Source organism: Meles meles, chromosome 20, assembly GCF_922984935.1.
Source record: "Meles meles chromosome 20, mMelMel3.1 paternal haplotype, whole genome shotgun sequence".
NCBI lineage: Eukaryota > Metazoa > Chordata > Mammalia > Carnivora > Mustelidae > Meles > Meles meles.
The window spans coordinates 13999770-14020538 of NC_060085.1; the positions used below are offsets into that span (position 1 = coordinate 13999770).

General features: G+C 56.4%; 1 protein-coding gene across 7 annotated transcripts; it reads right to left on the bottom strand.

Annotated features, from left to right (window-relative positions):
- Positions 1 to 1226: 1226 nt before the first annotated feature.
- Positions 1227 to 18982, bottom strand: JAK3 (Janus kinase 3). Of its 7 annotated transcripts, none has more exons than XM_045991942.1 (24): positions 18884 to 18982; positions 15890 to 16086; positions 15335 to 15458; positions 14908 to 15019; positions 14567 to 14712; positions 13860 to 14154; positions 13163 to 13285; positions 12905 to 13062; positions 11903 to 12014; positions 11469 to 11655; positions 10823 to 10950; positions 10473 to 10604; positions 9468 to 9552; positions 8519 to 8646; positions 7664 to 7796; positions 7437 to 7588; positions 7137 to 7287; positions 6309 to 6448; positions 6010 to 6199; positions 5429 to 5553; positions 4996 to 5168; positions 4309 to 4426; positions 3846 to 3965; positions 1227 to 2731 (listed from the first exon to the last, which is right to left on the bottom strand). In XM_045991942.1, exons 2-24 carry the CDS (start codon positions 16071 to 16073, stop codon positions 2624 to 2626), a joined length of 3324 nt encoding a protein of 1107 aa, XP_045847898.1. In that variant the 5' UTR covers positions 16074 to 16086; positions 18884 to 18982; the 3' UTR covers positions 1227 to 2623. The 7 variants fall into 7 exon arrangements, 5 of the variants coding, with proteins under 5 accessions (XP_045847898.1, XP_045847899.1, XP_045847897.1 ...); XM_045991943.1 differs by having other exon boundaries at positions 13163 to 13257; positions 13931 to 14154; positions 15890 to 16082; positions 18884 to 18960; XM_045991941.1 differs by having other exon boundaries at positions 15890 to 16082; positions 18884 to 18960.
- Between the last annotated feature and the right edge of the window lie 1787 nt (positions 18983 to 20769).

Consider the following 20769-nt stretch of genomic DNA (forward strand, 5'->3'; position numbering starts at 1 on the left):
CCAGTCCCCAATAAAAGCAGATCCCCAAGCCCTGAGTTGGCTCCCTGTTTCTACCGATGACCTCGATGTGGAGCCCTGGGTCAGCTCTGTCTCTCTTGCAAGTAATTAACCTTTACTTTTCCAGCGTTTCCTGATGGGTGGTGCTGAAGGGGACCTTGCAATCATATAAGACCACAAACAGTGGTTTTAACCTCAACACTGGTTATTGAGAGGCCGACCGGTCTCTCTGCCTGGGCCAGGGCCTTGGGTGCCTCCCCCCTGGTGGGGGGGGGGGCACTAGCTCAGGAGTCTTTTCAGCAACAACAGCCACTTTAGAGAGGGGAACTAGATGACCAGAGAATGGTTCCACAGGGTGGTGGTTGGGCAGCCAGCCATCTGAGACCAGGGGCAGCCAGAATCTTGTTGTCCTTATTCCTGTACCAATAAGGAAACAGCCTCAGAGAGGGATTGCCACGTTTGCCCATGGTCACAGGAGGCTAGGGCTGGGGCCGTTGGCTGGCTCTGTCTCTCCCATATTGGGGTCTCCTTGGACGGGGTAGGGACTGGAGGGCCCAGAAGGTAGCTGGCTGTGTTTGCTCATTATGACTTTGGTTTACCAAGGAGGGAAACTAGAGTGGAGAGAAGGGAGGACACTCCATCTGAGGCAAGGGAGAGCCTGAGCTAAAAACCCTCTCACTTGAGCCCAGAGCAGCCCCCTCCTGCTTTTCACCAAAGCAGGCGGCTTTCCCTGTGCTAAGAGAGTAGGGGAGAGGGAGGGAGACTGTCTCCCTCCTGCCCTGTCTCTCCCTCTCAATCTCTCTTGGTCTTTGTCTTTCTGTTACTCCTCGAATCTATCCAGCCATCCTGGGAGAGACTTGCTTGGCTCCCACTGATGTTGGACCCCTCCCCACAGCCTCCCACCCCAACCTTGCCCTCTGACCCCCCCAGAGCAGCCTGTTCCTTCCACACACCAAGAGCCTGTAATCAGTTCCTTAGGACAGAGCCAAGGCCAGCAGCTGGAGCTGGGGGTGAATTCTGTCCTCCAGGACCCCAGCCAATGCTCCACTGTGTCTCTCCTCCCTCGGCCAGCCCTGAGGCCTCCAATGTGTCCCCAGGGGATCTCCATCCCCCAGCCCTAGCCACATTCCTGCCCAGCTTATACACTCCCCCAAATTCCCCATCACCCAAGTACAGCAACACACTATTCTTTCCACTGAACTTTTATTCATTCAATGAATGCTCCCAGAGTCCCCTTTGTGCCTGTCCCAGCCCAGCCCCCGGGAGCCTCCAGCCTTCCGGTCAGAGGGAAGTACAGAGTGGGTGAGGAGGGAAGGCTGCCGGGAGGTGACAGCTGGGGTTTGGAGAGGTAAATAAGAGTTTTCCAGGGGGTAAAAGTGGCAGAAAAGATTGCAGGTAGGTGAGGAGTTGGGGATGGGGTGGCTTAACCTCCGCCAGATGCCTTCTCACAATCCTCCAGAAGCTGCCTGTGGACCAGGACCATTTATCTGCCCATTATACAGGGGATGGAACTGAGACACCCGTAGGGGAGGCAAGGTGCCCACCATCACATGGCAATTAAGTGGCAGAACCATGGGCTCCAACACCTGGGCTCTTAACTTCTTTTTTTTTTTTTTAAAGATTTTATTTATTTATTTGACTGAGAGAGATCACAAGTAGGCAGAGAGACAGGCAGAGAGAAAGGGGGAGGCAGGCTCCCTGCTGAGCAGAGAACCTGATGTGGGGCTCGATCCCAGGACCCTGGGATCACGACCTGAGCCAAAGGCAGAGGCTTAACCACTGAGCCACCCAGGCACCCCTGGGCTCTTAACTCCTGTACTCTAAGCCTCCTCACTCTCACCATGCTGTTCCCTCTGCCAAGAATGCCTTTCCTTTCCTCAGCTGCTGAAAAACTCCAGTAAGTCTCCAGCGTCATCAACTGCGTGACCCTCCAGTTAGGACAGAAAGGGTCCCAGTGTTCAAGTGGGCAAATGGAAGGCCCAGGACACTCTGGTACAGTTAGGGTGGACTAGGACCCCAGCCTCTCCTGTCCCCTCACAGGATCCCAAAAAGTCACACAGGCTCCCCCCCCCCCCCCCCCCCCCCCCCCCCCCCCGGCCCAAAGTGAATTTCCAACCCCGGCAGCTGCTTTTTTCTGGGGCTCCCTCCAGCAAAAGCAGGATGCGGGGGGGGGGGGGGGGGGGGGAGGGGGGGGAGGAACAGAAGGCTGAGATCGCATATTTAAAGCTCTGCAAGGTCTTCGCTGGCTTCGCTGGCACAGAAAGCTCAGGGCCAAACCCTGAGAGGATAGGAAGATGGGAGGGGCTTAAATCTGGCTCCTGGATTCTAGGGGCAAGGCACACAGCAGGTCCCACCAAGGCATTCATCTTGAATCTTTGCAAGTTCCCGAGGCCATAAGACGACTGCTGCCCCACAAGCCAGGGGTGCCCCTCAAGTGCAATGTCATTTGCCCCATGGGGGTCTCTGTGAAGCAGAAAGCCCAGAGAGGGGCAACCTTCTGCCCCAGGTCACACAGCCAGTCCGCAAAGACTAGAACCCAGAGGTGTGTGTGCAGGAGATATAAAAATGAAGCGAGTGGGTTTTCTCCTCTGGACAAGCAGGGAAGGCATGAGTTTCACACTCTCTGCTACCCTCGGCTCGCACTCCATAGTGCGTCCAGCTGGGGGCTCAAGGCACTGAATGTTGGTCGGTCTTTCGGGCTAGAAGCCCAGCACAGCTTCATGAGCTCATGAACCTGAGGGAGTGGGAGGAGACAACAGGGTCACATATGAGCAGTAGGAAGGACTCCTATTCACAGGCTCCAAAGCCTCCCATGGCTCCCTACAGGTCTTAGAACAAAATCTCATGCCCTCCCGTCTCCTTCCATCACCTCCTCTCTTTTCCCTGCAGCCACATCTGCCCACATCTCATTATTTAAATGCATCAAACTCATTCCCTCCTCAGGGCCTTTGCACATGCTGTGTCCGCTGCTGAGAATGCCCTCTCCCAGCTTTTCCCATGGGTAGGCTCCTCCTCCTCCTTCAGGATTTCTCCCTCTAAAAGGTCCCCCTGACCACCACCTCACCCCATCATTTCCTCCTGTTCAACTCTTCCTAGACACCAGTAACCACCAGAATGTTTTCGTTAGCCTCTGCTGATTACCAGGAGGATAGGGTGTTTCCGTTCTATCCCCTGCTGGGTCCCCAGCACCCAGCCCAGAGCACGGTACACAGTCAAGTGCTCAATAAACGTTTGTGGTCTGGGCAGGTGAATTTATTTATTGATTGATTTTTAAAGATTTTATTTGAGAGAGAGCACAAAGGAGAAGGAGAGAGAGGGGGGAGAGAATCTTGGGCAAACTCAGCCCCCAGTGCAGAGTCTGACATGGGGCTTGATCTCACCACCCTGAGATCACGACCTGAGCAGAAACCAAGGGTCGGTTGCTTAACTGACTGAGCCACTCAGGTGCCCCTGGGCAGATCAATTTATGAATGACCAACCTCATGTCAGACATTTCCACAGAAGTTGTGAAGATAAACTGTAAGAGTCATTAACACTTACGGAAAGTTGACAGTCAGCTGGACCCTAAGCTGAGCAAGGGAGAGGGGTCAACTTGTCTAAACTTCCGCCACCCCATAAGGCATTGTTATTCCCATTCTGGAGATGGGCAAACTGAGGGTCTGAAAGTGTTTGCGACTTGCAATGCAGTGAGAGAACTGCAAAATAGAAGCCAAAATCCCTTTCAGATTCATGCCCCAGGGTATGTTCTCAATCAAGAGATAACAGCAGGTAGGGAAACCCAAAGGGACCAGCTGGCTTCCCTAAGAAAATCCAGAGGGGGAAACTGAGGCAGGCCCTCCAGCACTCACCTCACCAGGGCAGGCAGCAGGCGCGGGCAGCCTCTGGCCCTCAGTCAGAAGCTCCAGGAGGCGGCAGAGGGCGGGGACATCTGGATCACATCCCATCATCCCCATCATCCGCAGGAACTCCTGGGGCCAAGAGGGAGAACCCGTGGTGGGGGAGGTGCCATCCATGAAGAGGGAGAAGGGGCGGCCCAATCACTGGGGAGGGGGGAGGGGTGGTGGGGCAGGGGGCAGCCATAGTGAAGGGAGGGAGAGAGTCAGGCGGAATGGGTAGAGGGGCCATCTGTGATGGAGGGGGAGGGGGCTGTCCGTGGTAGCGGGGTCAGCCTTAGGGAAGAGCGGTCCTCCCAATTATAAAGGGCCTGTATAATGCTGGGACAAGGTGACACTGAGCAAAAAGAGGGACTCCAGCACAAACAGGGCAGGGATGGGCCAGGAAGGTTCTGGCGATCCAGGGGCGCTGACTCACGGCTGAGGGGCTGCAGCTCTTGTTCCCGTAGGTGAAAAGCTCGTACAGGATGACCCCGAAGCTCCAGACGTCCGACTGGCGCGAGAAGATGTTGTCGGAGAGAGACTCTGGGGCGTACCTGGAAGGGGACGAGGAAATCTTGGGATGCGAAAGTGAGGGAGAGTATGAGAAAAGGAACAACCTTGGGCTGGGGGAGCTGGGGGTTAGCTGTGAGAGGTCAGTCCCAGCGCCGGGGTCAGAGTTTCCCTCCCTGCCTGTGGGATGGGGTAGTCTCCCAACCTACGGAAGGTTTGGGCGGGGTCCGGGCGGAGCCGTGACTCTAGGGGGCAGGGCCCAGTACGGAGGGGCGGAGCGGGTGGGAGAGGAAGTCGTGGCCCGGGAGGGGCCTGGGCTGCGGGAGGGGCGGGGCCGGGAGGAACCGGGACAGTGGGGAGGAGGGGCAGGCCAGTACAGTGAAAGCAGGGGAGGGGCCAGGGTAGTGGGGAGAAGTGGGGGGCCTGGGCGGGGTCAGGAGGGCCTTAGCAGTAGGAGCAGGGGCGGGGCCAGCGATGAGGGGCGGGACCAGCACGCTAGGAGGAGGAGCCAGGACTGTGGGAAGGCGGGGCCATGGCGGGCCCTAGAAGGTAGGAGGGAGGTGGGGGCCAAAGTCGCGAGGAGGAGAGGTGGGCCGGGGCGGGGGGTCCCCACCAGAAGATTGGGCTCTGGCCGGGCTCGCGGACCACGTAGTAGTCTTTGTCGAGCGGCAGCAGCTTGGCGAGGCCAAAGTCGGCGATCTTGACGTGCGTCTCGCTCTCCACTAGGATGTTACGCGCGGCAAGGTCGCGGTGCACGTAGCGGCGGGAGCCCAGGTACTCCATGCCCTGTCGGCAGAGCGTGAGGGCCAGACTCCAGCGCAACCCGCAGGAGCCCAACCTGGCTTACCTGGAATCCAACCCAAACCCATTCCAGAACCCAAGCCTAACCCTGCCCCGGACCCATCCTGCACTCCAGTCCCGACCTCAGCTCTAACTCAACTGCTCCTCCAGCCTGACCTGGACCCCAAACTTCCACCTTTAGCCTTCCCGGCGACTCCACACAGACCGGGCCACCTCAGCCCCCGGGCCCCCGGCACGCCCCGCACCTTGCAGATCTGCGAGGCGTAGAGGAGCAGGTGGCTGGCATCGAGGCGCGCGCGATGCCGCTGTAGGAAGTCCCGCAGGCAGCCGCTGGGCAGGTACTCCATCACCAGCCGCAGGCTCTGGCGGCCTAGGTGGCGGGAGAGGAGGCTGGGAGGAGTCACCACAGGTCCCAACTCTGTCCACTGCCCATCCGGATTCTTCCTCCGGGATCAGAGTGGGATCAGAGTACGGCGCTGGGTTCCTCCCAGCCTCAATATTGCTTTCTATAAAATGGGAACGGCAATCATGACGCTTATCACCAATGGCTCTTGAGTACTTTCCATGATATATATTGATTCATTTAAACCTGATAATGACCCCTTTTTCAGGTGTAGAAATGGACATGCAGAGAGTTTAAATCGCCTGCCCAAGGTCTCCCAGCTGCTAAGGGAGAGAGTGGGAATTCGAACCCGCGGCGATCCAGATCTGGATAAACAAGAGTGTCAGTCGCGCCCCTCCTGGTGTCCCCAGGCCACCCTAGAATGTCACTGCAGGAGCATGCGGGTGTGGGATTCGAAGAGCACCCGTTTGGGAGGTGGCTCACCTGGGCCATAGCTGACACCGCGGTACTTGACAATAAAGTCACTGTGGAGGGCTTTGAGGGTCTGGATCTCCCTCTGGAAGTCCCTCTGCTGGTCTGGCCCACTGTGCTGCAGCTGCTTCACTGCCACTAGGGCGCCTGTGTTGTCACCCAGCGGGTCATAGCGGCACAGTTCCACGCTGCCGAAGTTGCCCTGGGGGACAGCAGGGCTGGTGTCCACGTGCACGGGGGCTTCCCCGCAGCAGGGCTGGTGTCCGTGTGCACGGGGGCTTCCCTGCCCACGCCAGCCCGGCCCAGCTCACCTTGCCCAGCTGTGAGATGTACTTGAGGTGTCTCTCCTCAAAAATAGTAGGGTCCTGGTAGGCATAGAGCTGGGCGCCATTCCATAGCCCATCACGGGGTGCCAAGGCACCAGGTGTGGGGTCTGAGAGGAGCTCATAATCTGTGGGGCACAGGCAGTAAGTGACCAGTACACTGGGTCCTGGGTCCCCCTCCTAAGCTGACTTGCTAGGGCATTTTGATCCGCACACTTACCTTCTCTGCCTATTATGGCAGGCCCCTGCAAGCCTCAGGGTACCTTGCAGGGGGCTGGAAAAGGAGGCCGGCTGGGCAAAGGCAGACCCCTTATGTGTTCTCCAGGCTGTGGAAACTATGTATAGCTTTGGAGACAGAAGGGCATTTCCCAGACTCCACTGAGGTGAAATGTGGTACATGGTTGAACTCAGGCTGATGGGGGAGAAGAACTGGCTGCCCTTTCAGGCCTGGCACATGGTAATCTAGCATGGGACCCTCCACAGTCTCTCTCTCTCTCTCTCTGTCTGCGGAGGATGTGACAGGGACCTGAGGCCATGGGATGGGTGGAGCCAAAAAGGGAGAGGCACCTGTTGACCTGGACACCATCATGGAATGAAAGGTAAATATCCACCATGGTCAACCTGGAGCTTGGGGAGGGGCAGGGTCTGTTTGTTACAGCAGCGGCTGAGGCTCATGCTGACTGATACACTCACCAACCACTCCAACCCTGCCAAGCTCACAGGGCTGGCTCTGCATGCAAATTTCACTTTATTTTCCCCCCTCGGGGCCTCATATGATAGGCCAGCCCTGCCCACCCTGCCCGGCCCAATGGGCACCTGAAGTGATGAGGCTGTTCAGGTCGCGGATGATGGCACGGAAGGAGGGCCTCTGGCCTGCCTCGTAGGCCATGCACTGTTGGATGAGCATGGCGAGCTCCATCCACTTGGGGGCAGGGAGCTGCTGCTGTTCTTCATAAAACTGGAGCTTCTGAGGTTGAGGAGAGGGGATGATCACTCCCAGTGTACCCTCAGGAGCAGCCCCCTCGGCCCCCCCCCCCCAGACCAGCCCATCCTCCCCAAACTGGACCTTAGCCCCCTAGAGGCCAATACAGGTAGCACCAATACAGGTGCTCTGACCTTGGCAGGTTCCAGGGTGCTGATGGGTATCGGGATCCCGCTGAACACCTCCCAGACTGTGGCACCAAAACCCCACTTGTCAGCTTCCAAGCTGGGTGTCCAGGGCTTCAGGAGACACTCGGGGGCCACCCACGGGATCCTGTCTGTGAGCACTGGGGAGTGGGGCGGGGGTCAGGGGTCTGCTTCCCTGCCCCACTAGGTCCCTCCGTCCACCCTTCCAGACTTACTGTCCAGGCTTAGCACAGCAGGGCTGACCCCAGGGTCACTAAGCTTGATGAAGGGCAGGTTCCCATCAGTGCCTTCACGAGCCAGGAGCACCTTCCGGGCTGAGACATTGCCATGGAGGAGGCCTTTGTCCTCCTAGGTGGGCCAGGCATAGGGAATGCAAGGGAGGGTTTGCTGAATGAATAGTCTGGCTGGAAAGCCACTACATAGCCTTCAAAGCCCACCTGTGGCTGCTCAGACCATACTTCTAGACCACTCCCTAGACTACTGGCGGCCTGTCTTGCCTCCTCTGGTTCACCCCCCTATGCTGCCCCATGTCCCTCCTCTCAAACCCACCCAGAGGCTCCCCATTGCCTTTAGGATAAAGTCCAAAGTCCTCAGCCTAGCAGTCAAGGTCCTTTGAGATACTCCTTCACCCTATCTCTGACACTCTCTCTTCCACACCCCTACCCCGGCCTCCTGCCTGCTGAACTGCTGGAGGCATCCCAGGACGTGCACCCCATCTTCTAAGCTGCAGGCCTGAGCCCAGGCTGTGCCCTCAACCTGACACACCCTCTTCCTTTTCTCCGCTTGATGAGCTCCTAGTCAACCCTCAAGGCCCAGCCCCCATGTTCCCTCTTCTGGGAAGCCTTCCCCCTGCCCGGCCTTATGGCCCACTACTCCCCCTGAAGTCCACCAATGACCACCTGTTCCCTTCTCCCGCTCTTACACCCCTGAACCTGTACGTATGTTGTTCCCTCAGTCTAAAATGCCCTCCCTTTGTATCCTTGCCAAACTCCTATGCCTACCACAGAGCCCACTCTCAATTACGCCTCCATTCTGTGCCCAGAGGGTAGAGCAAGCAGAGGACCACTCACCAGATAGTTGAGGGCATAGGCCAGCTGTTTGATCACCTGCAGCTTCCAGCTGGCTGGCACCAGGTGGCCAGACTTGCGCAGGTAGGTGTCCAGTGCTCCCAGGTGTACAAATTCCTGCACCATGATACCTGGCAGCAGCAGGGAGGGGCAGGGCTGGGAGGCAGGACTGAATCCCTGCTGAACAGGCTCCGCCCGCCCCACTCCCGGTGGGTTGGGGGGCTCCGGAGCGCTCAGTTCTGAGGGTTCCCTCCGTCCTTACCCTCCTCTCCTCTCCTCCTCCTCGCTTCCTGTATGGGAGCTATTGCCCCGAGATGCCTGGATGGCACTGAACTCTGTCCACATCTCACTTCCAGCTCTTTGCATGTTCTCTCTGGAACATCCCTCCTCCTCTTCCCTAATTCCTAGTATCTTTGTCTTCTCTGCTTAGGACTTAGCTTTGCCTATCCAGAATCATTGCCTAACCTCCAAGCTGGGCTGGCGGCTTTTGACCACCCACAGTGCCCTGCACAGCCCCCGCGCCCACGATCACGATCACGTAGATCACGTATCACCCTGCCCTGCCTGTCACGTTCCTCGCTGTGAGTGCAGCTCCTGGCCCCTCCCAGCCCCCCGAGAGATAGCTACTGTACGGATCTGGTGGAACTGGGGCTTGGAGAGGTAACTTGGCCCTTGCAAAGCTGCAGGGGTTGCGGGGGTGGGGGGGAGGTACACAGGGAGGTGGGATTGGATCCCAAGCTCATTTGACTTGAGATAATTCTGCGGGGCTAGGTATCTGTGGGAGCCTGGAGCTGGCTGCCCCAAGAGTGGCAAATGAAGGACACAGGTAAGAGGGTGAGGGACCCTGGGGGATGGAGGAGTCCAGCCAGGCCGGGCTCTGCATTTGTATGGCTAATGATGTTTTAGCTGGTCTTAGTGGGGAAAGGTGAGTGCAGGGGCGAAAGTTGCTCACTGTCTCCGGCCATGCACACGCCATGGAGCAACACGAGATGCTGGTATGACACTTGGCTCATCAGACTCGCAGCTTCCAGAAATGACTGGGGAAAGGAGAAGGGATAGAAGGTCCATGGGTTCCTCCCCCTTCAGGGTCAGACCAAGCACCCCAAACTTGCTGCTCACAAATCAGCCTCAGGTGGAAGCCTCACCACAAGCCTCCTTTGACCTTGGAGGCCACCACTGGTACACACAGGACTCTGTATCTTGGTTTTCTGATGGGTGCTGGAAGTCCCCACAGTAATCTACCTTGGGTCTCTCACACAGAAGTGGGAGACTTGGGGTTCAAGGAGGGCTCAAGCCTTCCCTGGGTGGCCCAACCTGCTGAGGCTTCCATCCACATCACTCCCTTCTTCTCCTTTGATCACTCCTCTCCAGCCCACTGGCCCGTCTTCACTTTCTTTCTTTTTTTTTTTTTTTTAAGTTTTGTTTATTTAAGTAATCTCTGCACCCAGTGTGGGGCTGGAACTCACAACCCTGAGATTAAGAGTCACTGTGCTCTTCCAACTGAGCCAACCAGATGCCCCCTCCTCACTGTTCCTTAAACATGCCAGGCAGAGGGGTGCCTGGGTGGCTCAGTCGGTTAAGCCTTTGCCTTCAGCTTGGGTCATGATCCCATGGTCATGCGGGGAATCTGCTTCTCCCTCTCTCTCGGTTCCTCCCCCCAGTTTGTGCGCTGTCTCTCTGTCAAATAAATAAATAAAATCTTAAAACAAACAAACAAACAAACAAACATGCCAGGCACAATCCTGCCACAGGACCTTTGGACTGGCTATTTCTTCTGTTTAGTGCACTCTTTCTGTTTGCATCTAAATTCCCTGATCCCTCTGTATTTCATGGTTTGGAGATGCTGCAGCTACATTTCTGTTGTGTTAAAGACCCATGTGTTTTTAACTTTCTTTGAATCCACAATGCTCTCTCCAGCCAGTCCTGACCCCAAAGTCCTGGTTCCCATCACACTCACCTCCATGCAGTTTTTATGCTTGGCATCCATCACTTTGAGCAGCACCTCTGTCTCCCGGGCCTCTCCCTCCACGACCTCGTGGCGACAACCCCGGTAAATCTTGGTGAATGATCCATGACCCAGGTTCTCATGCTGGAGGGTGAGGAAGCAACAGGAGAGGCTGGTAAGGGGGCTCCTGGTGGGATCCTGGCCCCCAGTCCTGGCCCCACTTTACAGATAATGAAACAGAGGCACAAGGAGGTTACATCACATATTGAAGCCACACAGCACAGATGTAAATGAGATGCAATGCAGACCCAGGGTCTGGATCCCAACCGAGGTCCCCCTGCCCATTTCCTGGGGCCGCTTACCCACTCCAGGCTGTCATCAGGGATCTTGTGAAATGTCATCTGACTCAACTGGCCTTGGGATTGGGTCTGAAGAGGGGATGACGTGGGTGGGCTGCAACCCCTCCGTACCACAATCAGGTTGGACTTTTCTATGGGGAGGAGGTAGCAGGAGGAAGACAGAGGTCAGAGGTGCAAGGTCCCCTAAGGTTTGCTCACTCCCTACCTCAATTTGGGGGTCTCCTCCAGAAGCGGCCAACCCTGAGATGAGGACTCCAGGGTACGTGGTTTATTTGAGACTACAGGAAGCCCCAGTCGTGGGGCGGGGGGGGGGGGGGGGGTTCCCTATGAGAAGGCAATGCTGTGGGCAACCTACTCTCAGTCCTGCTAGGAATTCTAGAAGACTCTGAAGAACTCACAGCTCATAGCTGTCCCATGCCTATGGTTTGTCTGAGAGTGAAATTCACCCAGAGGAAGAGGCAAGAGATGGAGAGAGTCTAAGAGCCAGGGTCAGCTCTTGGACTCCTGGTGTCTGAAGATGGCATCTACACTACCAGCCCATAAACCCCTTTTTCTTCACTAACCCGTCTGGACCCATGGCTTCTGCCACTTGCCACACAAAGCAGGACCCCAGCTTGACTGCTCAGCTCAGGGGAGGGGACGGGCTCACCTTTGGGTTTGGGGGTGCAGCAGAAAGTGAGGCTTAGCGCAACCCCATCCACGTGCAGCCCGCCATCCCAGCAGGCTGCCAAGAGCTCTCGAAGACTGCTGTGGGGACGGCGGAGGCCAGCCAGGGAGAAGGTTCCTGTGGGGTCACAGCGGATGAGGCAGCCCTTGTAATCAGGACCCAGGGGCGTCTGCAAAAGAGGAGTGGTCCCTGAGTGCAAGTGGGCAGTACCTGCCACTCACCCCATCTTCCTCGAGCACTACAGGCTCATTCCAATCTCTAAGCCTTCGCATATGCTGTTCCCTCCACTAAGAATGCCTTTACCCTCCCCTTCCTCAAGGAGCAAAGATGAAAGACTCATCTTTCAGGTTTCAGTTCAAATGTCCCCTCCTTCAGGAAGCCCTCCCTGCTCACCTGGCTCCTAGTAGTGGACCAACCTGAACACAGACAGTGAGGAGGAAGCAGTCAAAATCCTGGGGACTGCGGCGGAGAACATAGGAGCCAGGACGTGAGCCCTGGGTCTTGAGTTTGTTGATGGCAAAATCCAGGCTGTGGAGAAAGGCGGGAGGAAAAGACAGAGACAGAGAGATGGAGCCGAGAAACCCAACTTAGACTTGGGTTCTAATCCTGGTCCCTCTGAAGCTCCAGGACCCTGGCCACCTAACATTCCCTGAATCCTTCCTATTTTTAAAATGAGCCAAAAAAGGGGGCACCTGGGTGGCTCTGTGGATTAAAGCCTCTACCTTCGGCTCAGGTCATGGTCCCGGGGTCCTAGGATCGAGCCCCACATCGGGCTCTCTGCTCAGCGGGGAGGCTGCTTCCCTCTCTCTCTCTGCCTGCCTCTCTGCCTATTGTGATCTCTGTCTGTCAAATAAATAAATAAAATTTTTAAAAAATGAGCCAAAAAGGGTGTCTGGGTGGCTCAGTCGTTAAGCATCTGCCTTTAGCTCAGGTCATGATCCCAGGGTCCCAGGACTGAGCCCAGCATCAGACTCCCTGCTCAGCGGGAAGCCTGCTTCTCCCTCTCCTGCGCCCCCTGCTTGTGTTCCCTCTCTAGCTGTGTCTCTCTCTGTCAAATAAATAAATAAAATCTTAAAACAAACAAACAAACAAACAAGAATACTTGTTTAAAAATAAATAAAATGAGCCAAAATTCAGGGCTCTACTAGAGGATTAGAGATCACAGGTAGAACCTGGTGCCATCCATCCCAGTAATCCACTGTGGGGCACTGAGGAATCAAGAGAAAGGGAAGCTGCTGTGCAAAAGGGAGAGAGCAAAAGGGAGAGCCTAGTCTCATTGAGTGCCAACCATGAACCAGGCACTGTTCCAGCACATGACCCCTGTCCAACGCTCCTGGGGAGGGGAGGACGCTGAGACTGTGACCAAGATTCGAACAGAGTTGGGCGGGGGGGGGGGGGGGGGGGGGATAGACCCTTACGTGATGGGGCCATGGCACTGCTCGGCCACTTCCTCCAGCAGCCTTGGCGGCGCAACCTCCTTGCAAAAGAAGTGCCTGGAGTCGGAGATCAGCCGGAAGTAGCCATCGACGAGCGCCACGAAGGACAACGCGGCGGGCAGCCCCGGGAACTCAGCCTCCTGTGATGATCAGCGTCAGTGCCCGCTGCGGCCCGAAGGCGACCGTGCCGCATCCCCGCAGTCAGGGTTAGGCGGGAAAGGAAGAGAGTCCAGTACCCACCAGGATCTGGTTGTCCGTCTTGGTGACGGTGACCAGGCGGTGCTCTCCGGCCGGGCCAACACGCGGAGCCTGCTTGATGCTGATGTCCACAATTTCTGGAAAGTCACAGAAGGGCTGGAGGGCCTGGGAATGGGGTTGGGGGGTAGGGCTGAAGCTGGCGGTCCCGTCCCCTCGGAGCCCCCAAGTCCGTCTTGGAAGCCTCGATCCCACCAACACACGGCGTAAACCTTGACCTTCTCAGCCTCTCCCAGCCCCGGTCCCTTTCCACGTCTCCCCTGCCAAACCCCGGACCGTTCTATCAATCCCACCCCATCCCCAATGTCTCCCACCCTACCTCTGCTAAAACCCCATCTCCTTAGGTCGTCCGGTCCCCTCCCGGAACCCGCCCATCGCTTAGCTCCACTCCACCTCTCCCGCTCTCTCAGTCCAGCCGGGAGCCCCGCCCCGTCTCAGCCCTGACTCCTCCCCCAGCCTTCCGCTAACCCGGTCCTGAGCCCGCCGCGCAACCACTCTCCTCCCTCCCAAGTCCCGCCCATTTTTTTCATTCTTGCCCGCACCCCGCTCAGCCCCATCTCTCACTCAACCCGCCCTGGTGGGAACCCTCACAGTCTCTCCCCTCCTTCACCCCGCCCCCTCTCCTGCCCCTCCCTCCTATGCTCCGCCCCCGCCGTTGGCCCTGCCCAGCAGCCGCCCACACCTCCTGTCCTCCCGAACTCCAGGCGATGCCGCTGTCACCAGCCACTCGGAGCAGCCCCTGCGCATCCTCACCACCAGCAGCCCCGGGGAGGCTCACGGGGAAGGTCTCGACCGCCCTGGCCGGGTCGAGCCTCTCCAGGTCCATGATGTACTTGGCCATGAGCGAGTGCCTGTCAGCCTGGCAGGCGGTCACACGGCGCAGGGCCCGGTGCACTGTCCTCCGGATGCGCTTCCGCGTCACGAAGCTCAGGCCCTGGATCAGGTCGCGCAGGTCGGGGGGCAGGCAGACCTTGTAGCTAAGGGGGGGGGCGGGTAGCGGGTCCTCACTGTGGGAAGGGATCTCCACAGGTACGGACAGGGACACACACAAACCCAAATTTTAGCTGAAAGGCTGAAGAGTGGCCTCACTTGGGGGGCACGAGGCACACACAGAGACACTCATGGACATGTCTGGGGGAAGGATCTCAGTGTGGGGAGAGCCACTGGGCTTCACCAGACAGACGGACATAGACACACACACGCCTTTAGCCGCAGGAGGGAGGTAGGGACTGGAGCCTCAGGGGTTGGTGGGGTCCTGGGTCACATGGACACACCGCAGGCTTGTGGGTGAGGAGCCTCACGGCATCCTGAGCTCTAGGGATGGCCCGGCGGAGCCATGTTTGCTCCCTCCCAGCTAGACGCTGGGTATCACAGGCTGGAAACCCTCACCTGACAGTCTTCAGCAGCTCCTCGGGCTGCTGAACCTGCTCTCGGGCCATCCGGGCCAGGTCCAGCACCGCCAGGCTGAGACATTCCCCCTGCTCCTTGAGACTGAGGCCCACGGAGAGGCGGCCGCTCACCAGGTCATTTCGATGCTGGGGGCCAGTCATAGGCCAACCATGAGCCCTGATATTGCACTACAGACTCCCCCCCCACCACCACCCTTGGGTCAATTCCCAACCCTGGGCTGCCATAGAGAGGGTCAGCCAAGGCCTCCCAAACTGCGAGCCTTGTTATTTCCTGTGGACCCTCCACACCCACCCCGGGCTGAGCCTCATGCAGGCTTTTACCTGAGCGAAGAGGTGCTCCAGGACTGGTAGGTCAAGGATGGCGCTGGCCAAGTCCTTGCGTAGCCCAAAGCGGTGGCACTTCTCTAGCCCAAACCAGTTGGGGAAGTAAAAGCTAAGCAGAAGGGGAGAAGCCTGGAGTAGGGGTACAGAGGGGGTGGAAGACCGTGCCAAGACCTCACAGAGCCCAGGTCATGCCATCGCCTTGCTAAGTGACCTTGGGCAAGAAAGGGACACCCTCTGGCCTCAGTCCTTCATCTGGGCCATGAGCAGGGATCACCAATTCCATGGGGGTACCCGCTGGGAAGTGCAGGGAGATGATAAGGTTGTAGGATTACTGTATTAAACTCTCCTTGCCCTCAACAAAAGACATCCCCTCTGGGTAACATTTAACCCATGGCTGTGGGGGTAGGGGCGATGTACTTCCTACCGGAGCCTGTAGACCAGGACTTGGGTGCTTGAGTCCTCCACGGAGAAGATGTGGCTCGGGGGGAACCAGCAGGACAGGTCCTCCGTGGCCAGGGCAAAGAGGGAGTGGTACACAGGCAGGATGCCTGAGGGAATGCCCCCATCAGCACCCTCCTAGGTCTCCCCATCTTGTCCCTTGCAGGGCCGCCACGGTTAGGAGCCTCATGCATCCCTGCAGGGCTCTTTCTCACCTTTGGCTCTCACCCTGAGCACACTCCATGGCTTCCCATTGCCCTCAGCAGAGAATTCACACACAACCTGCTTCCTGGGGCCCCCCGCCCCTCTCCCCAGAGTGTTCCTCCCACACTGTACACCTTATGTCAAGAGATGCCCTCACGTGCCTCTGAGTCCTTTCACAGCCTTTCCCTGAGCACCTTCCTCCATTGCCAAACTCTTATTCATCCCTCAAAGCCCCAGCTCTAAAGCTGACTCCACTTGACAGCTATTCCGGCTCCCAATCTGGGTGTCCCACAGCCCGACCCCTCCCTTTGGCCCAGCCTTCTAGGGAACCACTCACCACTGGCCTTAGCAGCCCAAACACACAGCTCTTCAGCTGAATGGTCCCCAAAGGAGAAGGATAGGCGCTGTGGGGGTCCAGGGCCCCGAGGGGGCAGCAGCACGTGCAGGGCACCAGCCTCTGATGATGAGAGGCTGCAGGAACGCTGAGGGATCAGGGGTGTCTCCTCGCTTGGAGGCGCCATAGGTGTAGCCTGTCTGGACACACAGAGGCAGCGACTCAGTTCTGGCCAGACGGAACAAGACTACGAAGCTTCTAGGGGTGTGTGGAGGAGAGAGATGCTGCAGGGGAGGTAGGGCTGAAGCTGATTTAAGAGGGAGGAGAAAGGAACAGAGACACACAGAAAGAGAAAGAGACAGAGAGGGGCGCCTGGGTGGCTCAGTCAGTTAAATGTCTGCCTTTAGCTCAGGTCGTGGTCCTGGGGTCCTGGGGTCCTGGGGTCCTGAGATCGAGCCCCACGGCAAGCCCCACATCAGGCTTCCTACTCCGTGGGGAGTTTTCTTCTCCCTCTGCCCCTCCCCTGCTCATGCTTTCTCTCAAATAAATAAATAAAATATTTAAAAACAAACGAACAAAGACAGAGATAGAGAAAGAGAGAAACAGGGTAGCTGAGTGTGTAAGATAGGTAAGGAGCCATAACCACTCCCCCACCAAGGGCTATACTGGGGTCTGGAAGATACTCTACACTCTAATTTGTGTGAATTCTTTTTTTTTTTTCTTTTCTTACTATGGTTGATGCACATAATTTGTGTGTATTCTGGTCAGTCCAGGGCAGAGAGATCAGCCAATCTGCAGCGTTTCCCACCTTCATGACCGCAATGCTCCTGCCCCAGGCAGGCATGAGCAATCAATCACAAGTGTACAGATTTGCTGACCAGGAAGCAGATAGATACTGGTTCTGTGTACATGGGGGTTTAAGGGAATAGGGGTGGCCCATCACCTCCTGCAGGTCTAGGAGACTCAAGCTTTTCTGGGGCTGGGGCTGGGGCTGGAAGCTTTGGCAGCCAGTATGATGTATTCTTTGTGACAGGCATCAGATCCAGACTGATGACTCTGTCGATAGGAGGGACCTCTTTTTTTTAAAGATTTTACTTACTTATTTAACAGAGATCACAAGCAGGCAGAGAGGCAGGCAGAGAGAGAGAGGAAGAGAAGCAGGCTCCCTGCTGAGCAGAGAGCCCAAAGCAGGGCTGAATCCCGGGGTCCTGGGATCATGACCTGAGCCACAGGCAGAGGCTTTAACCCACTGAGCCACCCAGAGGAGGGACCTCTGTGTCTTATCTGCCCACCACCATCACCTTCTCTGTACCCTTTATCACTCCCACTGTTTAAGCCCCTGTAGTAAGAAGCCCTCCCTGGAATGAGCCCAGGAGGAAATTGCCTCTCACCCTTTATTCCCAGACCCCAGGACCCCTGGTTAGGCAGAGGGAAGGGCTGGGCTTCAAGCACAGTGGGGAAAAGGCAGGAGTAGATGGACAAGATCCACTTACACTGACCTGAATAAAGAAGATGCAAAGAAAATATTGGATAAAAAACCATGTTCCTGGGGCACCTGGGTGGCTCAGTGGGTTAAAGCCTCTGCCTTCGGCTCAGGTCATGATCCCAGTGTCCTGGGATAGAGCCCCGCATCGGGCTCTCTGCTCAGCAGGGAGCCTGCTTCCCCCTCTCTCTGCCTGCCTCTCTGCCTACTTGTGATCTCTGTCTGTCAAATAAATAAATAAAATCTTTAAAAAAAGAAAAAAAAAAAAACATGTTCCAGGGGCACCTGGGTGGTTCAGTCAGTTAAGTGTCTGCCTTTGGCTCAGGTCATGATTCCAGGGTCCTGGGATAGAGCCCCAGATCGGTGTCCGTACTCAGCAGAGGAATCTGCTTCTCTCTTTCCTTCTGCCCCTCCTCCCTACTTGTGCTCCTGTGCTCTAACTCTCTCTCCCCCTCACTCACTCTCTCTCAAATAAATAAAAATCTTAAAAACAAAAAACCACGTTCCAGAATAATAGTAGGAGGTGGGGGGGGGGGGACAGCATTAATGAGGTTTTAGCAAATCCAGCCTATAAGCCTGGAGCTGGGAAGACCCTAGGCTCTGGGTTCAAATCCCAACCCCACCATATTCAAGCTTCGTGATCCTGGCAGGGCTCCCATTGCTGACATGCCACTTTCTCAGCTGTGAGATGGGCTGACTGCCCACCTCTCTTGGTTTGCTGAGCTGAGCCCAAGGGGTCAACGTTTTTAATCCGTACTAACTGGCACTGTCTTTGGTGACATGCCCAGCGAGCACTTGACCGAGGCCAGCCAAACCGAGAGGGAAGGTCCCTGACACTGTGGTTTAGCAGTTCCTGAGGAGGAGGGAGGGCGTGAGGGGCAGGGAGCTTTTCCCTAGGGACACCCCCATGTCACCAGCTCCCAGACAAGGAATTCCCAGTCCCAGGAGCCCTGGAGCCTCTCTCACTCCCCGCAGAGGTCGTCACTGTCCTATTTCTAAGAGTGGACTCAATCATGGTCTTTGCACCTTTATGTAAATGGAATCACACAGTTTGTGCATTTTGTTTAAAATCAATCTTAAAGATATGTATCTATTTTATATATTGAAGGAAAAAAAAAAGGAAAAAGTCAGAGGTGGTGTTTGGGACAGAGAAAGATTCCCTTGCCTTAGCACCCAAAGTCCCACAAACGCTATAGTTGGTTGGTCACCCAGGGCTCTGGCCTGGGTCCTGGGAGGGTGGAGGAGGGGAATTGTGCCCCTGGGGGCCGTGAACTCCAGGCGCAAGGCACAGGGATTCATCCAACTCCAAAGAGCTGGGAATCTGATGTCATTTTATGCAATAAAAGCTGAGGCCCGGAGAGGGGAGCACTGTACCAGAGGCCACCAAGCCCGCCACCCCAGCCCTTGTCTGTCTGGTATCTTTCCTCAGAGGCCTTGCCTTGTCCCCAGCCACAACCCTTTGCACAGTACCCCCAACCCCCACCCCAGAGCCATGTGGCCCCACCAGGTCTTACCTGGCAGCTGAGAAGCCCGGGCTAAGGACAGGAAGGCAGAGCCGGGCGGCAGCCGGAGGAAAGTCCCACTAGGCTCCTTCCTGTGTGGGCCCCTCAGCTTCCTGAGCTGCTGTCACTTACCGAAAGTTGTGGCCATGTGGGGGATGGGGACGGGGAGGGGAAAGGGCCTGGCCGCAGAGGGGCAGAAAAGTTCCAGAAGCCTCTGTGGTCAGTGGCCCTCCTCAGACAGGGTACTGGAAACCCTGAACTAAAGGGAGGAGTGACAGCACAGAGAAGGGCCCCGGTCACAGAGGGGTTCTCAGCAGGCTCTGGACTGCTCATTCCCTGGGGGGCCCTGGTAACGCCCAGCTCCTTGGGCCTCAGTTAACCCATCTGAGGCACATCTGGGTTGGGTATTTAAGCAGAACTAATGTTGCACCCAGGGAAGGAAACTGGGCTAGATCTACCCAGGAAGGACTCAGGAAAGTTGCCAGATGAAGGTCAAGTTCTTCAGGTATTTCTCCCATGAGACCCTAGGAGGAATGATGGGCCCGTTCTGTGCACCATGCCCTATGCCCAGCCTGGAAACAGGCTCACCTCACCTTCTGGTCTGCCAGAGAGACAATTACTAATTATGGATGGCAAGGAAAGGAAGGCGATGGCAGTCGAGGGACCTCTGTGCAGAGCTCATGATTAATTGAGCTGGGATCTGAAGCAGGAGGAGCAAAGAGCACACCTGGTGGAGGTCACCACAAGTGCAAAGGCCCTGAGGTGGACTGAGATGAGCAGTTTGAGCCAAGAGGAGGCAGAACGGCAGGAAGAGGTAAGAAGTTGGAGGGAATAGAGCCGTGAGCAGGGTCGGGTCTGATCACTTTTTTCACGCCCCTGAAGTTGTCATGAGTGGAGGCTGCAGGCTAGGGCAGCATCTCCGTGAGACCTGGTCCAGTGTCCTTACCCCAGAAAGTAGAGTTTGGGGGATAGATTTTTAAAAATATTTTATTTATTTATTTGACAGAGAAAGACATAGTGAGAGAGGGACCAGAAGCGGGACAAGTGGGAGAGGGAGAAGCAGGCTTCCCACCGAGTGGGGAGCCTGATGCCAGGATTGATCCCAGGACCCTGGGATCATGACCTGAGCCAAAGACACGCTTAATGACTGAGCCACCCAGGTGCCCCTGGAGGATAGATTTTAGAGAACTCTTTCATCTCCATAATCCCATTACAGGTCCTGGCGCAAAAATGGCTTTGGGGTGCATCTGGGTGGCTCAGTCGGAAGAGCATGTGACTCTCAATCTCCAGGTCATGAGTTCGAGTCCCACATGGGGTGCAGAGATTACTTAAATAAACTTTTTTTTTAAAGATTTTATTTATTTACTTGAGAGAGAGAGAAATAACAAGAGAGAGCACAGACATGGTGGGTGGAGGTGGAAGGGAGAAGCAGGCTCCCCACCAAGCAGGGAGCCCGACATGGGGCTCGATCCCAGGACCCTGGGATCATGACTTGAGCTGAAGGCAGATACTCAACTGACTGAGCCACCCAGACACCCCTAAACAAATAAATAAACTTAAAATAATAATCATAAACCCAATAATTGTCTCAGGGGCCCTCCCAGGCTGCTAGGAGTCTGGGAGGGCTTCCTGGAGGAAATGGCTTTGATACTGAAATCCAAGGACAAGTGGGATTAGCCAAAGAGTAATCTGGAAGTACGGGGAGCTCCTGCAGAGGGAACAGCCCAGGCAAAGGCTGGGAAACTGGACCAGGTCACAGTGTTTCTGAGAAGGGCAGTGTGTTAGGGACCTAGTGCTCTGAGACTTGCCTGGAAGCATCCCTGGGGCCTTGTGGGTGGAGGGAGGGTTATGAGTGTAACCTCGGTGCAGCGGGAGCCCCAGCAGGCTAGAGGCAGGAA